Source organism: Mustela putorius, unplaced genomic scaffold (genome assembly GCF_011764305.1).
Source record: "Mustela putorius furo isolate JIRA1106 unplaced genomic scaffold, ASM1176430v1.1 tig00003853_pilon_pilon_pilon, whole genome shotgun sequence".
Classification (NCBI taxonomy): Eukaryota; Metazoa; Chordata; class Mammalia; order Carnivora; family Mustelidae; genus Mustela; species Mustela putorius.
Window position 1 is genome coordinate 34,097,828 of NW_025422005.1, and position 15,247 is coordinate 34,113,074.

General features: G+C 44.2%; 1 protein-coding gene across 2 annotated transcripts; it reads left to right on the forward strand.

Moving 5' to 3' along the window:
- The first annotated feature begins 865 nt into the window (after positions 1 to 865).
- On the forward strand, positions 866 to 13,973 carry KLF17 (Kruppel like factor 17). Of its 2 annotated transcripts, XM_004740509.2 has the most exons (3): positions 866 to 972; positions 11,596 to 12,451; positions 12,801 to 13,973. In XM_004740509.2, the coding sequence occupies exons 1-3, from the start codon at positions 889 to 891 to the stop codon at positions 13,043 to 13,045; spliced, it is 1,185 nt and encodes a 394-aa protein (XP_004740566.1). In that variant the 5' UTR covers positions 866 to 888; the 3' UTR covers positions 13,046 to 13,973. The 2 variants fall into 2 exon arrangements, 1 of the variants encoding a protein (XP_004740566.1); XR_006601589.1 differs by lacking the exon at positions 11,596 to 12,451 and having other exon boundaries at positions 12,801 to 12,888.
- Positions 13,974 to 15,247: the final 1,274 nt, after the last annotated feature.

Consider the following 15,247-nt stretch of genomic DNA (forward strand, 5'->3'; position numbering starts at 1 on the left):
CGCAAGCCAAGCTCTCTTCTGCTTCAGATTTCTCCAGTCTTCCTATGGGGAGGTCCCTTTCAGGGACTCAGTGCTCAGCTCACATTTTCCTATATCATTTTCTCTGTGGCACTCGCCACCAAAGAATATATTAACTATTGACTTTATTATATTCATTTGCCCTCCCATTTCACATGAAAATTCCTTGAGAGTTAAGACCCTTGGTTCTGTCTTGTTTGCCATTATATCCCTAGTTCTGAAAAACAGTGCAACGCACAGGAGGTACTCAGTAAGAATTCTGGAATAAAGACACCGGCTAGGAAGGTCCCAGAATTTGGTTTGTACACACAAGGGAGAGAGGTACCTGGTTTATAGCAGAGAAGATCCAGGCCCCTGGGAGCTTATGACAAAGAACCCTGACCTGGTGGGGTGCTGGTTATGGTTCTCCTGTCTCCCGTACCCCTGTCTGTAGCTGCCTCCTGCCTCCCGCCCTGGTTTTTCCACTCTGAGGTCTCCAAGGCCTAGAGTCTGCAACCTCAATGTTCTTCCCCCCACTCGGACCAAAAGGACCAAAAAGAGATGCTCAGACTGAAGGGCCAATGGGGTAAATCGGGTAGAGGCAGACTTCAGACACAAGGTGTGGTGACGGTCTGAGGTCCCCTGTTAGTGACCCTGTCGTGTCCGGGCAGGACCTGGGTGCCCCCTGCAGCGGGGCGGGGTGGGGCGGCTGCTGATGGGTGGGTCTGTGGGTGCGGCCCTTGGCTCCGCCCCCCCGGCTAGGTGAGAAGTAGAAGCTGAGCTAGGCAATTGTGATTGTGGCGTGGTGGTGGCGGGGCGCTTGACCTGCGACGCCGAGCCGGAGCGTCTCAGCTGTGATCTGGCGTGGGCCTGGACCCGCACGCCGTCCTGATGTGCAGCCCATCCCAGGCTGAGATGGAGCGGGAGGCGGAGATGCAGATACAGTGGCAGCCGCCTCAGCATCAGCTTGTACAGGTGAGTCCAGACGTCAGCCCCAGGGCCGGGCGTCGGGGGGGTGGGTGGTGGGTGGAGGGAAGCAGAAATCTGAGGTATCAGAAGTGTGAGGGTAGGGTTGGGAAGGGGAGGGATGGGAGATCGCGGACATAAATGATGTGACGTTTATGCAATTAATATTCACCCAGCGTTAGCGCCTGTGCTGGGCCCTGGGGGTAAAGAGGACCTGGGAACGCCCTGGATACCTGAATATCCAGGAAAGAAGACAGAGTTAGATTTCTGTCAGTAGGAAGCAAGCAGGGAGGAAAAAATTAGTAAGTAGCAGGCCTTTGCCAAGACGTTCGGGTGAGCTTACTGCAGGATACTATGCTATTATATTAATAAGTAGCTGAATGACTGGACACGTACAAATTACTATGAGGGAGAAGAACGGGGGCCATGGGAACAAATAGCAGAGGTCTTTGAGTTGATTTAGGAGGTGGGGAAGACAGCTGAGGATTTGGTCTGGACCTGGGGAACTGGCTAGGTGAAGGGTTTGCAGGGTCTGAGACCAGAGACAGGAAGGGAATCAGCCTTGGGAGGAAGTGAGAGATGGACTTAGAACTAAGGCCAAGAGAGTGATGGGTGAGTGGCCCAAGGGGAGGGAGGCGGAGATCCCACCTAACGGAAGGTCCTGCAGGGCCATAGCCCATAGGAAGCCTCTGAGGAATTTAAATGTGATCTGTTGTGATTAGATTTGCATTTTGTAAAGAGTTGCCCTGATAGGTGGGCAGAATTCCAGGTGATTGCTGGAAAGCTGCTGTGATGATCCAAGTGAGAACCAAGGTGGCAGCCTCACTAGGAAGGTGAGGGTGAACGTTGAGAAAACCAAATAGGTCTTGGACATGTTTTGGAGGTGGACACCACAAAAACTGGTCATTAACTTGCATCTAGGCGGTGAAGGAGTCATCGGGGACACCTTATTGGATCTCTGGCCTGCACGACTGGGCAAGAATAGTGACATTTTGTGAGAGAGCAAAGGATGAGAAGAACAGGCTTGCGGGGAGGGGGTGAGTTAGGATGAGTTTTAGAACCAGTCCATTGAGGGATGAGCCTTTGGGCTATCCACGTGGACTGAGCAGTAGGCAGTTGGAAGATTGCGGAGATTTCTGCCCTGGAGCTACTGGTCTAGAATAAGTGGAATATAAACCTAAATGGATCATTAGCATGAGAAAGATTGCCTGGAAAGTAGGCAGTATGGGAAACCTGTGGAGGTGGTTGAGGAAGAAGGAGAAAAACCAAGAAAGTGTGACAAAATGTGTTCCCAAGGCCGCAGGAGGAAGGCATTTGAAGCAGAGTGTGGTCAGTAGTCTCAGGAGCTCCGGAGAGGTCAAGCAAGAAGGGGTCTGACAAGTGTTTGGATTTAGTGACGCGAAGGTCGTTGATGACCTTCATGAGAGCTGTTTTCTGTGGAGAAATGGGGGCCAAATCGAATTTGGGGGAATAACTAGGCAAGGTAGTGGTGAAGGTGTATATTTTAAGCATTTCCAAAGAAGTCTGCCTGTGAAGGATCATGAAAATAAAAGAGGGCCGTCACTGAGAGGGAGGAAAAGGGGGGCTGAGCGCCCCAGAAATACCCACCTGATAGACATTATCTGGAGCCTGTTATGTGCTTGCTTTATGCGAGCTGCGTATAGTGGTGAATGAGACAGTTTCTCCCCAACCCTTCTAGGGTGAAAGAAAATTATTTTCTTTCATAGTCAGAACATTTTCAAACCTACCAGAATTCTAATTTCTTTTTTTTAAATTTTTTATTTATTTTTTATAAACATATAATATATATATATTTTTAAGATTTTATTTATTTATTTGACAGAGATCACAAGTAGGCAGAGTCAGGCAGAGAGAGAGGAGGAAGCAGGCTCCCCGCTGAGCTGAGAGCCCGATCTGGGACCTGATCCAAGGATCCTGGGATCATGACCCGAGCCGAAGGCAGAGGCTTTAACCCACTGAGCCACCCAGGCGCCCCAGTATATTTTTATCCCCAGGGGTACAGGTCTGTGAATTGCCAGGTTTACACACTTCACAGTACTCACCAAAGCACATACCCTCCCCAACAGAATTCTAATTTCTTAATATCATCTTAAATGTAATTTGTTTTCAGATTTCCCTAGTTGTGCCTAAAATGTGCTTTACAATACTATGTCCAAACCAGGATCTGGTTTAAAACCACACGCCACATCTGGTTGTTCAATCTCTTGAGTTTCTTTGAAATTAGAGTAGTTTTCTTTTTTCCAGACTGACTTTCCATTTTTCATGATCCTGTCTTTGGTCTTGTGGGCTCTTCTTCTTCCGGATTTATCATCTTGCATTCTCCTGGTATAATTTAGCTTGATCCTCTGGCTCTTGGATCCATTTCTAAACTGAACTTAGACCTTAAGCTTCATTGGATTCCTGAAGAAGGTCTCATGGGTATGGTAGACTCCTTCTTCATCAGAGATGAATCTGGATCCCCACGTTTGGGTCACACTAGGCTTGGCCCTTGAATTAAGTTAGTGAAAAGCCTGATTGATCTCCTGATTCAAACTTAACTTTTAGCCTTGTGGTCAGAAAGTAATCTGTGTAACATTATCTTGGATAGATCCTAGATCCAAATGCGCGGTTCCCCACCAATCAGTCACCTATTGGTGTCAACCAAATGTTAATTTTTCCTTAATCGAAAGTTTTTTTTTTTTAATTTTTTTTAAATTTATTTAACAGACAGAGATCACAAGTAGGCGGAGAGGAAGGCACAGAGACGGGGGGAAGCAGGCTCCCTGCTCAGCAGAGAGCCCGATGTAGGGCTCGATCCCAGGACCCTGGGACCATGACCTGAGCCGAAGGCAGAGGCTTAACCCACTGAGCCACCCAGGCACCCCCCTTAATTGAAAGTTTTATGAAGGGTTGTAAAATAATGATTTTCCAATTCTACCACTCCTTTTACATTTATTAGTCTGTGTTCTTCTGTAAAGCAGGATTTTTCTTAAACCATTGGACTCTTCTGGTGATTTTGAAATGTTTCCTACCAGAAAGAGATTAAAAAAAACACTTAATTTTCACTTCAAATCACAATGTTCAAAGCTTCTGTTAAAACGAGTAGTCATTATTCTTTTTGATTCTCAAATTGTCACAAGTTTGGCCAGTAGGACCTTTTTTAGACATTTAAAGTGTGGTAAAATCTACATAACAAAAATATCATTATAACCATGTTTAAGTGTATAATTAGTGGCATTAGTCATACCACATTTCTGTGCGACCATCCCCACTATTAATCCTCACAACTTTTTTCATCTTCCCAAATTGAAACTCTTTTATTTTTATTTTTTAAATTTAAATTTAATTAATGAACATATGATGTATTATTTGTTTTAGGGGCTGTAATTCATCAGTCTTCTATAATACCCAGTGCTCATTACAACCGGGGACACCGTCCCATGTCCATCACCCAGTTCCCCCATCCCTCCATGTAGCAACCCTCAGTTTGTTTCCTTTAAGAGTCCCCTGTGGGGGGCGCCTGGGTGGCTCAGTGGGTTAAGCCTCTGCCTTCAGCTTGGGTCATGGTCCCAGGGTCCTGGGATCAAGCCCCACCGTTGGGCTCTCTGCTCAATGGGGGGCCTGCTTCCCCCTCTCTCTCTCTGCCTACTTACGATCTCTCTCTCTCTGTCAAATAGATTAATATCATTAAAAAAAAAAAAAGAGTCTCCTGCAGTTTTTCCCTCCCTTCACTATGTTCCTCTGCCTTCCAAACTGAAACTCTTCAACCAATAAAAAGTAACTTCCCAATGCCAGCCTGCCCATATCCCTGACAGGCAATCACCATTCTACTTTGTCTCTTTGAATTTGACTTCCTTAAATATCTCCTATGAATGGAACCATACATTTTTTTTGTCCTTTTGTGACCAGCTTATTCGACTTAGCTTAATGTCTTCCAGGCTCATTCATGTTGAAGTATGTATCAGAATTTCCTCTTTTTTTTTTTTTAAAGGCTGAATAATAGAACATTTTAGGTATATGCCCCAGTTTGTTCATCCGTTCATCTGCTGATAGACACTTTGGGTTGCTTCTACATTTTGGCTTTGATGAATTCTGCTGCCCCGAATATGGGCATACAAATACCTGTTTCAGTCCCTGCTTTCAATTCTTGTAGGGAGATACCAGAAGTGGAATTGTTACATCATAAAGTAATTTTATTTTTAATTTGTTGAAGGGCTGTCCTACTCTTTTTTCCATAGTGGCTGCACCATTTTACATTGCTGCCATCAGTGCACGAGGGTTCTAATTTTTCCATGTCTTGCCATCACTATGGGGCTTTTTGTTTTTGTTTTTGGTAACAATCAAACGGGTGTGAAGTGGTATCACATTGTGGCTTTGGTTTGCATTTCCCTAATGGCTGGTTATGTTGAGCATCTTTCATTGGTTTATTGGACATTTGTATATCCTTGGAGAAAAGTCTAGTTAAGTCCCTTGCCCATTTTTGAATTGGGTTGTTTGTTTTGGGTTAAGTTCTAGGAGCTCCCTATATCTTCCAGATATTAGTCTCTGTTAGATATGTGATTTGCAGATGTATTCTCCCCTTCTGCGGGTTGCCCTTATAACTCTGCTGGTGGTGTCTTTTGATGCACAAAAGATTTTAATTTGATGAAATTCAGCTTCTCTTTTCTTCTTCTGTTGCCATGCCTTTAGTTTCATATCCGAGAAATCATTACCAAATCCAACGTCATGAAGCTTTCCCCTTATGTTTCTTCTAAGAGTTATAGTTTAGCTCTTGTGTGGAGGTCTTTGATCCATTTTGAATCAATTTTCATATGTAGTATTAAGTAAAGGCCTTTCATTCTTTGGCACGTGGATATCCCGCTTTGCCAGCACCATTTATTTAAAAGGCTGTCCTTTCCTCCATTGAACGATCTAGGCACCCTTGTTGAAAATCATTTGATCATATGTATGGGGGTTTATTTCTGGGCTCTATTCCTTTTGTTGATGAATAGGTCTATAGTTAATGCCAATCTTACATTGTTTTGATGACTTAGCTTTGTAGTAAGTTTTGAAATCAGGAAGTGTGAATTTTCCAATTTTGTTCTTTTTCAAGATTGTTTTTGGCTATTTGGGGTCCCTTGCAATTCCATATGAATTTTAGGGGGTAGATTATTCTTGCAAAAAAGGTATTTTGGTAAGAGGTTGTATGGAATATGTAGGTTATTATACTTAGCATTGACATCATAACTATTAAAGTCTTACAATCCAGGAACACTAAGATGTGTCTCCGTTTATTTTGTCTTTAATTTCTTTCAGTAATATTTTGTAGTTTTCAGTGATTAAGTTAACCTCCTTGGTTATTTCTAAATATTTAATTCTTTTTGATGCTATTATCCATTAAATTGATTTTGTAATTCCCTTTACAGATAGTTTATTGTCAGTGTATAGAAACAACTGATTTTTGTGTATTGAATTTGAATCTTTTTTATTTTTTAATTGATTTTTATTTTTATTTTTTTAAAGATTTTATTATTTATTTGTCAGAGAGAGAGAAAGACAGAGAGAGAGCACATAAGCAGGCAGAGTGTCGGCAGGCAGAAGCGGAGAGAGAAGCAGGCTCCGAGCAAAGAGCCTGATGCAGGACTTGATCCCAGGACCCTGGAATCATGGCCTGAGCCGAAGGCAGTTGTTTAACCGATTGAGCGATCCAGGCATCCCCAATTTTTTTTTTTTAATTTGAATTTTACTTAGTTAACTTACAGTACAATATTGGTTTCAGGAGTAGAATTCAGGGACACCTGGGTGTCTCAGTCAGTTAAACGTCTGCCTTCAGCTTGGGTCATGATGCCAAGGTCCTGGAATCAAGTCCATGGTCGTGCTCCTTGCTCAGTGGGGAGCCTACTTCTCCCTCTGCCTGCTGCTCCCCTTGCTTAAGTGCTCTTGCTCTCCCTATGACAAATATATAAAATCTTTAAAAAAAGTAGAATTCAGTGATTCATATGACTGAATATATATAATATATAATTACATATAACACCCCGTGCTCATCACAAGTGCCCTCCTTAATACCACCCAACTAGCCCATCCCCACCACCTCCCTGCCCTCAAACCTCAGTTTGTTCTGTCTCAGTAAGAATCTCTTATGGTCTGTTTCCCTCTCTCCTTTTTTCCCTGCTTCCCATTTGTTCACTGTTTCCTTTTTTTGTTGTTGTTCTTTAAAGATTGATTTTTGAGAGAGAGAGAGAGAGAGAACACTGGCAGGAGAGTAATAGAGGGAGCAGGAGAAGTAGTCTCCTGACTGAGCAGGGAGCCCGATGTGGGGCTCCATCCCAGGACCCAGATATCATAACCTGAGCCAAAGCAGACACTTAACCAACTGAGCCACACAGATGCCCTGTTTTCTTTCTTAAATTCCACACATGAATGAGATTATATGGTAATTTGTCTTTCTCTGACTAATTTCATTTAGTGTAATACACTCTAGGTCCATCCACATCATTGCAAATGGCAGGATTTTTTTCTTTCCTTTTCCTTTTTCTTTCTTTAAGAGAGGAAGAGGGAGATGGGGAAAAGGGCAGAGGGAGAGGGAGAGAGAGAATCTTAAGCAAGTTCCACACCCAGTGCAGAGACCCATCTGGAGCCTGATCTCATGACCCTGAAGTCATGACCTGAGCTGAAGTGAAGAGTCAATCACTTAACTGACTGAGCCACACAGGTACCCCCAAGATTTCATTCTTTTTGATGGCTGAGTAATATTCCACTGTGTGATTGAGATAGATATATATCCCCCAATTTTGGCTGTTGTTGCTAATGCTGATATAAACATGGGGTGCACGTACCCGTTTGAATCTGTATTTTGTGTACTTTGGGTGAATACCCAGTAGTGCAGTTGCTGGGTCATAGGGTAGCTCTATTTTTAACTTTTTGAGGAACCTCCATACTGTTCTACTGAGTGGCTGTTCCAGTTTGCATTCCCACAACAGTGCAAGAGGATTTCCCTTTCTCAGCATCCTCGCCAACACCTGTTGTTTCTTCTCTTGTTAATTTTAGCCATTCTGACAGGTGTGAGATGGTATCTCATCCTGGTTTTGGTTTGTATTTCCCTGATGCTGAATGATGGTGAGCATCTTTTCATGAGTCTGTTAGCCTTCTGGATGTCTTCTTTGGAAAAGTATCTACTCATGCCTTGAATTTGAATCTTACTACTTATGGGGTGCCTGGGTGGCTCAGTTGGTTAAGTGTCTGACTCTTGGGTTCAGCTCAGTCATGATCCTCAGGGTCATGGGATGGAATCCTGAGTTGGGCTCCACACTCAGTGCAGTCTGCTTGAGATTATCTCCCTCTTCCTCTACCCCTCTCTGACACATGTGTTTACTCACTCTCTCAAATAAATAAATAAATAAATAAACAATCTTTTATAAAATGACTCTTACTACTGAATTTGCTAGTTTTAACAGGTGTATGTGTAATCCTTTGGTTTTCCACATATATGATCATATCATCTGGGAACAGACAGTTCACTTCTTTTCCAATACAGGTGCCTTTTGTTTTTCTTATCTGATTGCTCTGGTTAGAACTTCCAATACAATGTGAAATAAAAATGGTCAAAGTGGGGATGCCTGGGTGGCTCAGTCGGTTTAGCTGCTGCTTTCAGCTCAGGTCGTGATCTCAGAGTCCTGAGATCAAGCCCCACATAGGGGGAGGGGGGATCTTTGCTCAGCAGGGAGCCTGCTTCTCTCTCGGCCACCTGCCACTCTGTCCACTTGTGCGCACGTGCTCTCTCTCTCTCTCTCCCTGGCAAATAAATAAATAAATAAATAATAAAAAGGTATAGGGGCAGAACATTTTTTTAAAAAATGGTCAAAGTGGCCATCCTTGTTTTCTTGATCTTAAAGAGCCTTCAGTCTTTCATCATGAATATGCTATAAGCTATGGGTTTTTCATAAATGCCTTTTATCAACTTGGAAGTTTCTTTCTATTCTTTGTTTTTTTGAGTTTTTTCCTTAATCACGAAAGGGTATTGTATTGTTTCAAGTGCTTTTTCTGCTTTCTCCCCCCTTTATTTTACTTTGATTTTCAGATGCTGAATCAGCCTTGTCTTCCTGGAATAAATTCCACTTGGTTATGTTGTATAATCTGATTAATATGCTGGTGGATTTGGTTTGCTGAATTTTTTTTAAAGGATTTTTTTGGTATCTGTATTCATGAAAGATGTTGTTTAGTTCACTTGTGATGTCTTTGCCTGGCTTTGGTATCAAGGCAATGCCGGAATGAGGTAGCAAGTATTCCCTCTTCTTCAATTTTTTGAAAGAATTTGAGAAGCATTGATATCCTTCCTTAAATATTTAGAATTCACCATAAGCCATCAAGTTCAGGGTTTTTCTTTGTCCTAGAGGGTTTTGATTACTGATTCAGTCTCTTTACTAGTTATGGGTCTGTATAGATTTTCTACTTCTTCATGATTCAGTGTTAGTAGATTTTTGTCTTTGTAGGTATTTATCCATATCATTTAGGTTATCCAAACTGTTGGAATGAAATTGTTCATAGTACTCTCATAATCTTTTTCGTTTCTGTAAAATGGGTAGTAATGTCCTCGCTTTCACATTTTTCTTGGCCAGTCTAGCTAAAGGTTTGGCAATTTGTTAATCTCTCTGAAGAACCAGTTCTTGGTTTCATTGATATTTTTTCTAATATTTCCTTCCTTCTGCCAGCTTTGGGGTTAGTTTGTTCTTTTTTTTAGTTCCTTAAGGTGTAAAGCTAGATGTTGAATTGAGATTTTTTTTATTATTATTATAAGCATTCACAGCTACAAATTCCCTCTTGGGAGGGAAAATGTACAGAATATTTCCTATTGAAATTCACCGTTATTTTTGCTTAATTTATTCTGATTTTAAATTAATTAACTAATTAATTATGAAAGATTTTATCTATTTATTTGACAGAGAAACAGTGAGAGAGGGAACACAAGGCGGGGTAGAGGGTGAGGGAGAAGCCGGCTTCCTGCTGAACAGGGAGCACGCGGGGCTCAATCCTAGGACCCTGAGATCATGACCTGAGCTAAAGGCAAAAGCTTAGCAACTGAGTCCCTGAGGTGCCTCTACTCTGATTTTTAAAATGGCATTTTTCACTTGCTGAAAATCCCAATTTCTTACAATATTATTTTGAAACTATTTTAATGAAAAATAACAGAGAAGTGGATATAAGTGTACAGCCTAATGGATGATTACACAGTGAAGATCTGTGAAACACTGCCACCACTGCAGAAGCCCCCTCCATGCCCCTTATCATTGTCTCCCCTGCTCCCCTCTAATATAACTTGTTATCTGGACATAACTTCTTTGAATTCCGCTATCTCTGTTCTGTGATGTTTCTGTAATTGGTGTAAAAGCCGGAATTGCTTTCTTAAGTTTGCTTTCTTTTTGTGTGTGTGTGTGAACGATGCTCATTTTTCCTTGATCTGTGGCAACATTTTTCCCAGTCAATTTCTTTAAGATTTTATTTATTTATTTGAGAGAGAGAAAGAAAGCGGGAGAAGCAAGTGCCTGAGCCTGAGTTGGGGTGGGGGTGTGTGTGCAGAGGGAGAAGGAGAAGCAGTGGGGGAGGGACAGAGGGAGAAGATGCTGGGATCCATCCAAGGACCCCCTGGGATCATGACCTGACCTGAAGGCAGATGCTTAACCAACTGAGCCACCCAGGAGCCCTGATTTATTTTGTTTGTTTGTTTTGGTTTTTTGAGATTGCAATATTCAATTTCTCTTGGTGTTTTAGTATCTTCTGTGGATACTGTATTTTTTACTTACGTTTTGGTTTTCTTATTTGAATGGATTGGCCTTTTCTGGACTGTCGCAGTGGAGGGATAGATGGGAAACTATTCATTAAGATAGTTTCAAAATAATATTGTGAGAAATCAGGATTTTCAGCAAGAGCTCTCTCTAATGCTACAGTGATGGACAGCTTTAAAAATATTTCCTGGATCTTGTCCTGTTTCAAGAGATTCTACTGCCCATCTCTTCTTTATTTCCCTTTACACCAGTCAGTCTTCCAGGAATACCGCCTCTTGACTTCCAAGCTCATCTCCTACCCTTGTTAAAAATCGTCCTCTTTTCCTTACCTCCTCCGGTGTTGATCTCAGACTTGTCCTCTGCAGTTCCAACTCGGTTCAGACCCTCTTCTGTAAGTAAATATTTGCAGATGCTTTCTAAGTTTGACTAGAGTCATGACCCATCTGAACCCTCAATTCTTCCCACTCTTGTGGCTTTCTGCACTTAGGCCAATTTTGTATGTTCTTTCACCCTTACACTTAAAGATATCTTTGAAGGTTTTCTCAGACTTTTACTGAAGCTATAGGCTATAGGCTAAAATATAGAATATTTTATTTGCTCTCTTGGTTCTTTTTTTTTGACATGAACATGACAAGGAGGAAAAGTGGCATGTGTCCCGTCCAGGCTTCCACTGTGCTCCTGTCAGCTAGACTTGCTTCTTAGAAAGTCCACCCAGGAGAATGGCCTGGTGCTGGGATAATTCAGGCAAAAGATCTTGGAGGCTGGATAAGGGTGGAGTCCGGAGATGGGAAAGAGGGATTGGAGTTGGGAAGGAGGGACATGTGGAATTGGAATTTGAACTAGGGGTGAATTTCACTTCTCTCTCTTCAAGGATACTGAGAAGTCAATGTCCATCTTGGACATGTCTCCATCTCCTAGACGCAGTGGAGTGCATACCTCTTGGAATGATGGCACATCAGGCATTCACTACTTCCTTCCGTGCACAGAGCTGGAGAGGATCCCTTTGGCCTTAGCTGAGGCTCCCAGGCAGAATGCAAGTGAAATGGGGCCACAGTTCAGTATGATGCTGCCTGAGCATGGTGTGAGCTACTGCTCCCAAGTGACTCGCACTCCTTCCCAGATGATTTACTGTGAGGGAATGTCTCCCTCCCAGCCAGGCATGGTGATTTTCAGGGGGCCCCAGATGATGCCCTTAGGAGAGCCCAGTACTCCAGGGGTGGCCATGACCTTTGGTGGGAATCTAAGGATGCCCCGCAGTGGGCCTCCAGTTTCAGCTCCCAGTGGAATCTCAGTGACATCCCACATCAATGTTCCATCAATGCCTTATTCTGGCCCCCCCACAGTACCTTCTAACAGAGACTCTTTAACACCTAAAATGTTACTGGTCCCAACCATGCCTTCTACTGAGACCCAGGCAATGCTTCCTTCTTTGACTCAGATGTTGCCCCCTAAAGAACCCCATGACTTTAGGATGAGCCCAGCTGGGTCCCCATCATTTCTGGCTTTAGAATCCCAGGACTCTCTCAGCCAGCCAGGCTCCCAGGAAGACCCCTTACCCAAGCAGCGCATGCATGCCCCCCTGAAAGCAGAGCGGAACTCCAGGTCCCAGGAAAGGGCTCTCAGGAGGAGATCCCCGGTTTCAAGGCCTTACTGCTGCCAATATGAAAGCTGTGGAAAAGCTTATACTAAGCGCTCCCACCTTGTGAGTCACCAACGCAAACACACAGGTGAATGAGGTGTTCAGATAGGTGGGATAAGGTTGGGTGGGGTAGAGGAGTCTCTGGGCTTTAGATTTGTGCTAGACCACTGGTTTGTAATGGCTTGGGATTAGCTTGTTATCTTTCAAGCTTGGGGTCAAACTGTATTGGCCCCACCAATGTGCTTTCCTGCTACCTAGTGTGACCATGCCAGAATCATGGGACTGCTGGTCTTGTTGCCTCCTTGCTCCTTTCCCTTGGTTTTCTCTTGGTTTCTCAACCTTGACTGCTCTTCCTCAATAGAGTCAGACCCCTTTCTAAGCACCTGCTGGCATGTTCTTCTACTTAATTTCTTCTGTCCCTTGTCACCTCCCCACAGGTGAGAGGCCCTATAAATGCATGTGGGAAAGCTGTATGTGGTCTTTTTTCCGTTCTGATGAGCTTGGACGACATATGCGGATACACACCAGATACCGACCACATAGATGTGATCAATGCGGCCGACAATTCATGAGATCTGACCATCTCAGGCAACACCGAAGGATTCACCAACGGGTGCCAGGATCCCCAGACCTCCAGGCCAGCAGTGGACAGATGGCTGGTCCTCCTGCTGCTGGTCTTTAGACGAATCTCCTCTCCTCATCTTGGTTTCTCTACCCAGATCTCGCCTGCCTCTGACCAGATAGTCTTCAGTAGGAATAGGCTTCGATGAAGACAGAGAAAGATTATGAGGTGGTGTTAAAGCCTATATGAGCTCTGGACCCAGTCAGAGACTCCTTGGAACTGTCTTGCGTGCCCTCGCCTCTCTGGGGCCACCTACTTTTGCCAAGGTTAGCCACATGGGAAAGCGAAGGAAAGTAGAGATTGGGAGCTTTATCCAAAAGCTCTTTATCTTGTGTCACTGCCCAGCCTGAAACTCTTCAGCTACTTTCCTTCACCTGCTACATAAAATCCAACTTCCTTATCTTGGTCTTCTATAGTTTCCAGAACCAGACTATGTTTAAATCCTGAATTTACTTACCACTTACTAGCCATGTGACCTGGGAAAAGGTGTTTGGTCACTATGCCATGTTTCCTCATCTGGTACACAAGAAAAACAGTGTTGGACTGTTTTGGACCCATCTTAGGTACTGAATCAGATTCTCTTTGGCACTCACCAGCCACATGTCCAGAGATTGTTTCTCCTATAGCTTCGAGACTTGGATGGAATGCCACACTGCAGGGCATGGGATCTGGCATCTCAGGTTGCTATATTAGCGGCCCAGAAGTCTGGGGGAGTAAATGCTCCTGAAATAACATTTAATTAATGGGAGATGGGAGAGACTCAGGCGGATCAAGTACCTTCTTCCCTCCCTTTCCTCGGGAGCTGCAAGGTACTGTTTCTCCAATGGGAGGATTGCCCGAGTAGCCATTGGACACACCTGCTGTGTTTCTTCAAGGCTTGTCATGAAGCAGGACCCAACTGCTATCAGTTTGCATTACCATCAGTTCTTCCCTGCCTTGCTTCCCTTTTCTCACTCGGTGTCCTGGGTTTGCACCTCTCAAATAAAACACAAGTACTTAGTTCTTGTTTCAGGCTCTGTTTTCTAGGTGACTTGGGGTGGAGGACAGAAGACTGGGGTGGAGAAGGACAAAGCCTACTGTAACTTCCTCTTCTCCCCTAACCGCTACCTGGGCTACCAAATACCAGGTATTAATGGCTCTGTCCTGCCCTTTTCCCTCCTGTAGGGTTGAGAGCATAATAGCTATCCTGAGTATTCAGGTGGTTTTGAGTCTCATTTCTAGACTTCTCAGCCAGCCATTCCACTGGCTGGCAAACTAAGAGGGACTTGCCTAAACTCAGGTGGCAGAGCTGGGATCCCAATCAGAATTGGGATTGTTGCCGAACGCTGCCAGGTGATAGCCGCAGAGATATGAATCAGGTCCTGTGGCCAAGGGATCATCTTGATCTAGGGGCTGAGAAGTCCACCTAGGTGTGGTGGCCATGGAGAGGAGGAACACCTAAAGGGAAGGTCAGAGAGGCTTTCTGGAGGAGGTCACCCTTGAGCTCAGTGAGTGTATGTAATATTTACTAATCCCTTAAGTGTTGGAATAAACTGAGCAGGTGAATGAAGAGAAAAGAATTCCAGACAGATTGCTAGACCAACACAACTGCTCAGAGGAGAGTCAAACCAGCAAGCTTCTATTCATTCAACAAACGTTCTTTGAGTCCACTACAGAAGCATCAGAGCTGTGGGGACTCATGGTGGAGAGCACAGGAACAATGGAAGGGTGTGTCAGGGAAGAAAGACTTCCTCAAAAGGAGGTGCCTGAGCCAGTCCTGAAGGACTCATGGGCCTTAGCCAGACCTCAATTTCCTGGATATCTACCCTTGGTCATATCCTATGTTGGACACTAAGGACTCAGAGCATGACAGTACCTTGCTGTGGGCCATCAAGACCACAGTTAAACATTCTGAAAGCACTCAGTGTTGCCAAGAAGAGCCGCCAAATCTCGGGGGGCTCAAATTTATTCCGGGCATTGTGGAAGCCCCACAGGTAGAGTGACACCTGTGACCGACCCCCATCCCCACCCTTACCTCCTCCTGCATGGCCACCTTGGTCTGTTACCTTGGTAGCCCCGGTGTACCTGCACCAGGCATTCAGTGCCTTCCACCCAAACTCTTGAGTGGGGGGAGTGGACATGATAAATAAGGGAAGGGCCACCCAATGCGTGGCCTCAGGTCTCAAGAGCCCAAAGTATCTCTCATTCCCACCTGGGCACCGGGTCCCTTCTGTGAAGCAGGACATCTCAAGGTCAGTGGGCCAGCACGGGTCTCCATTCCCT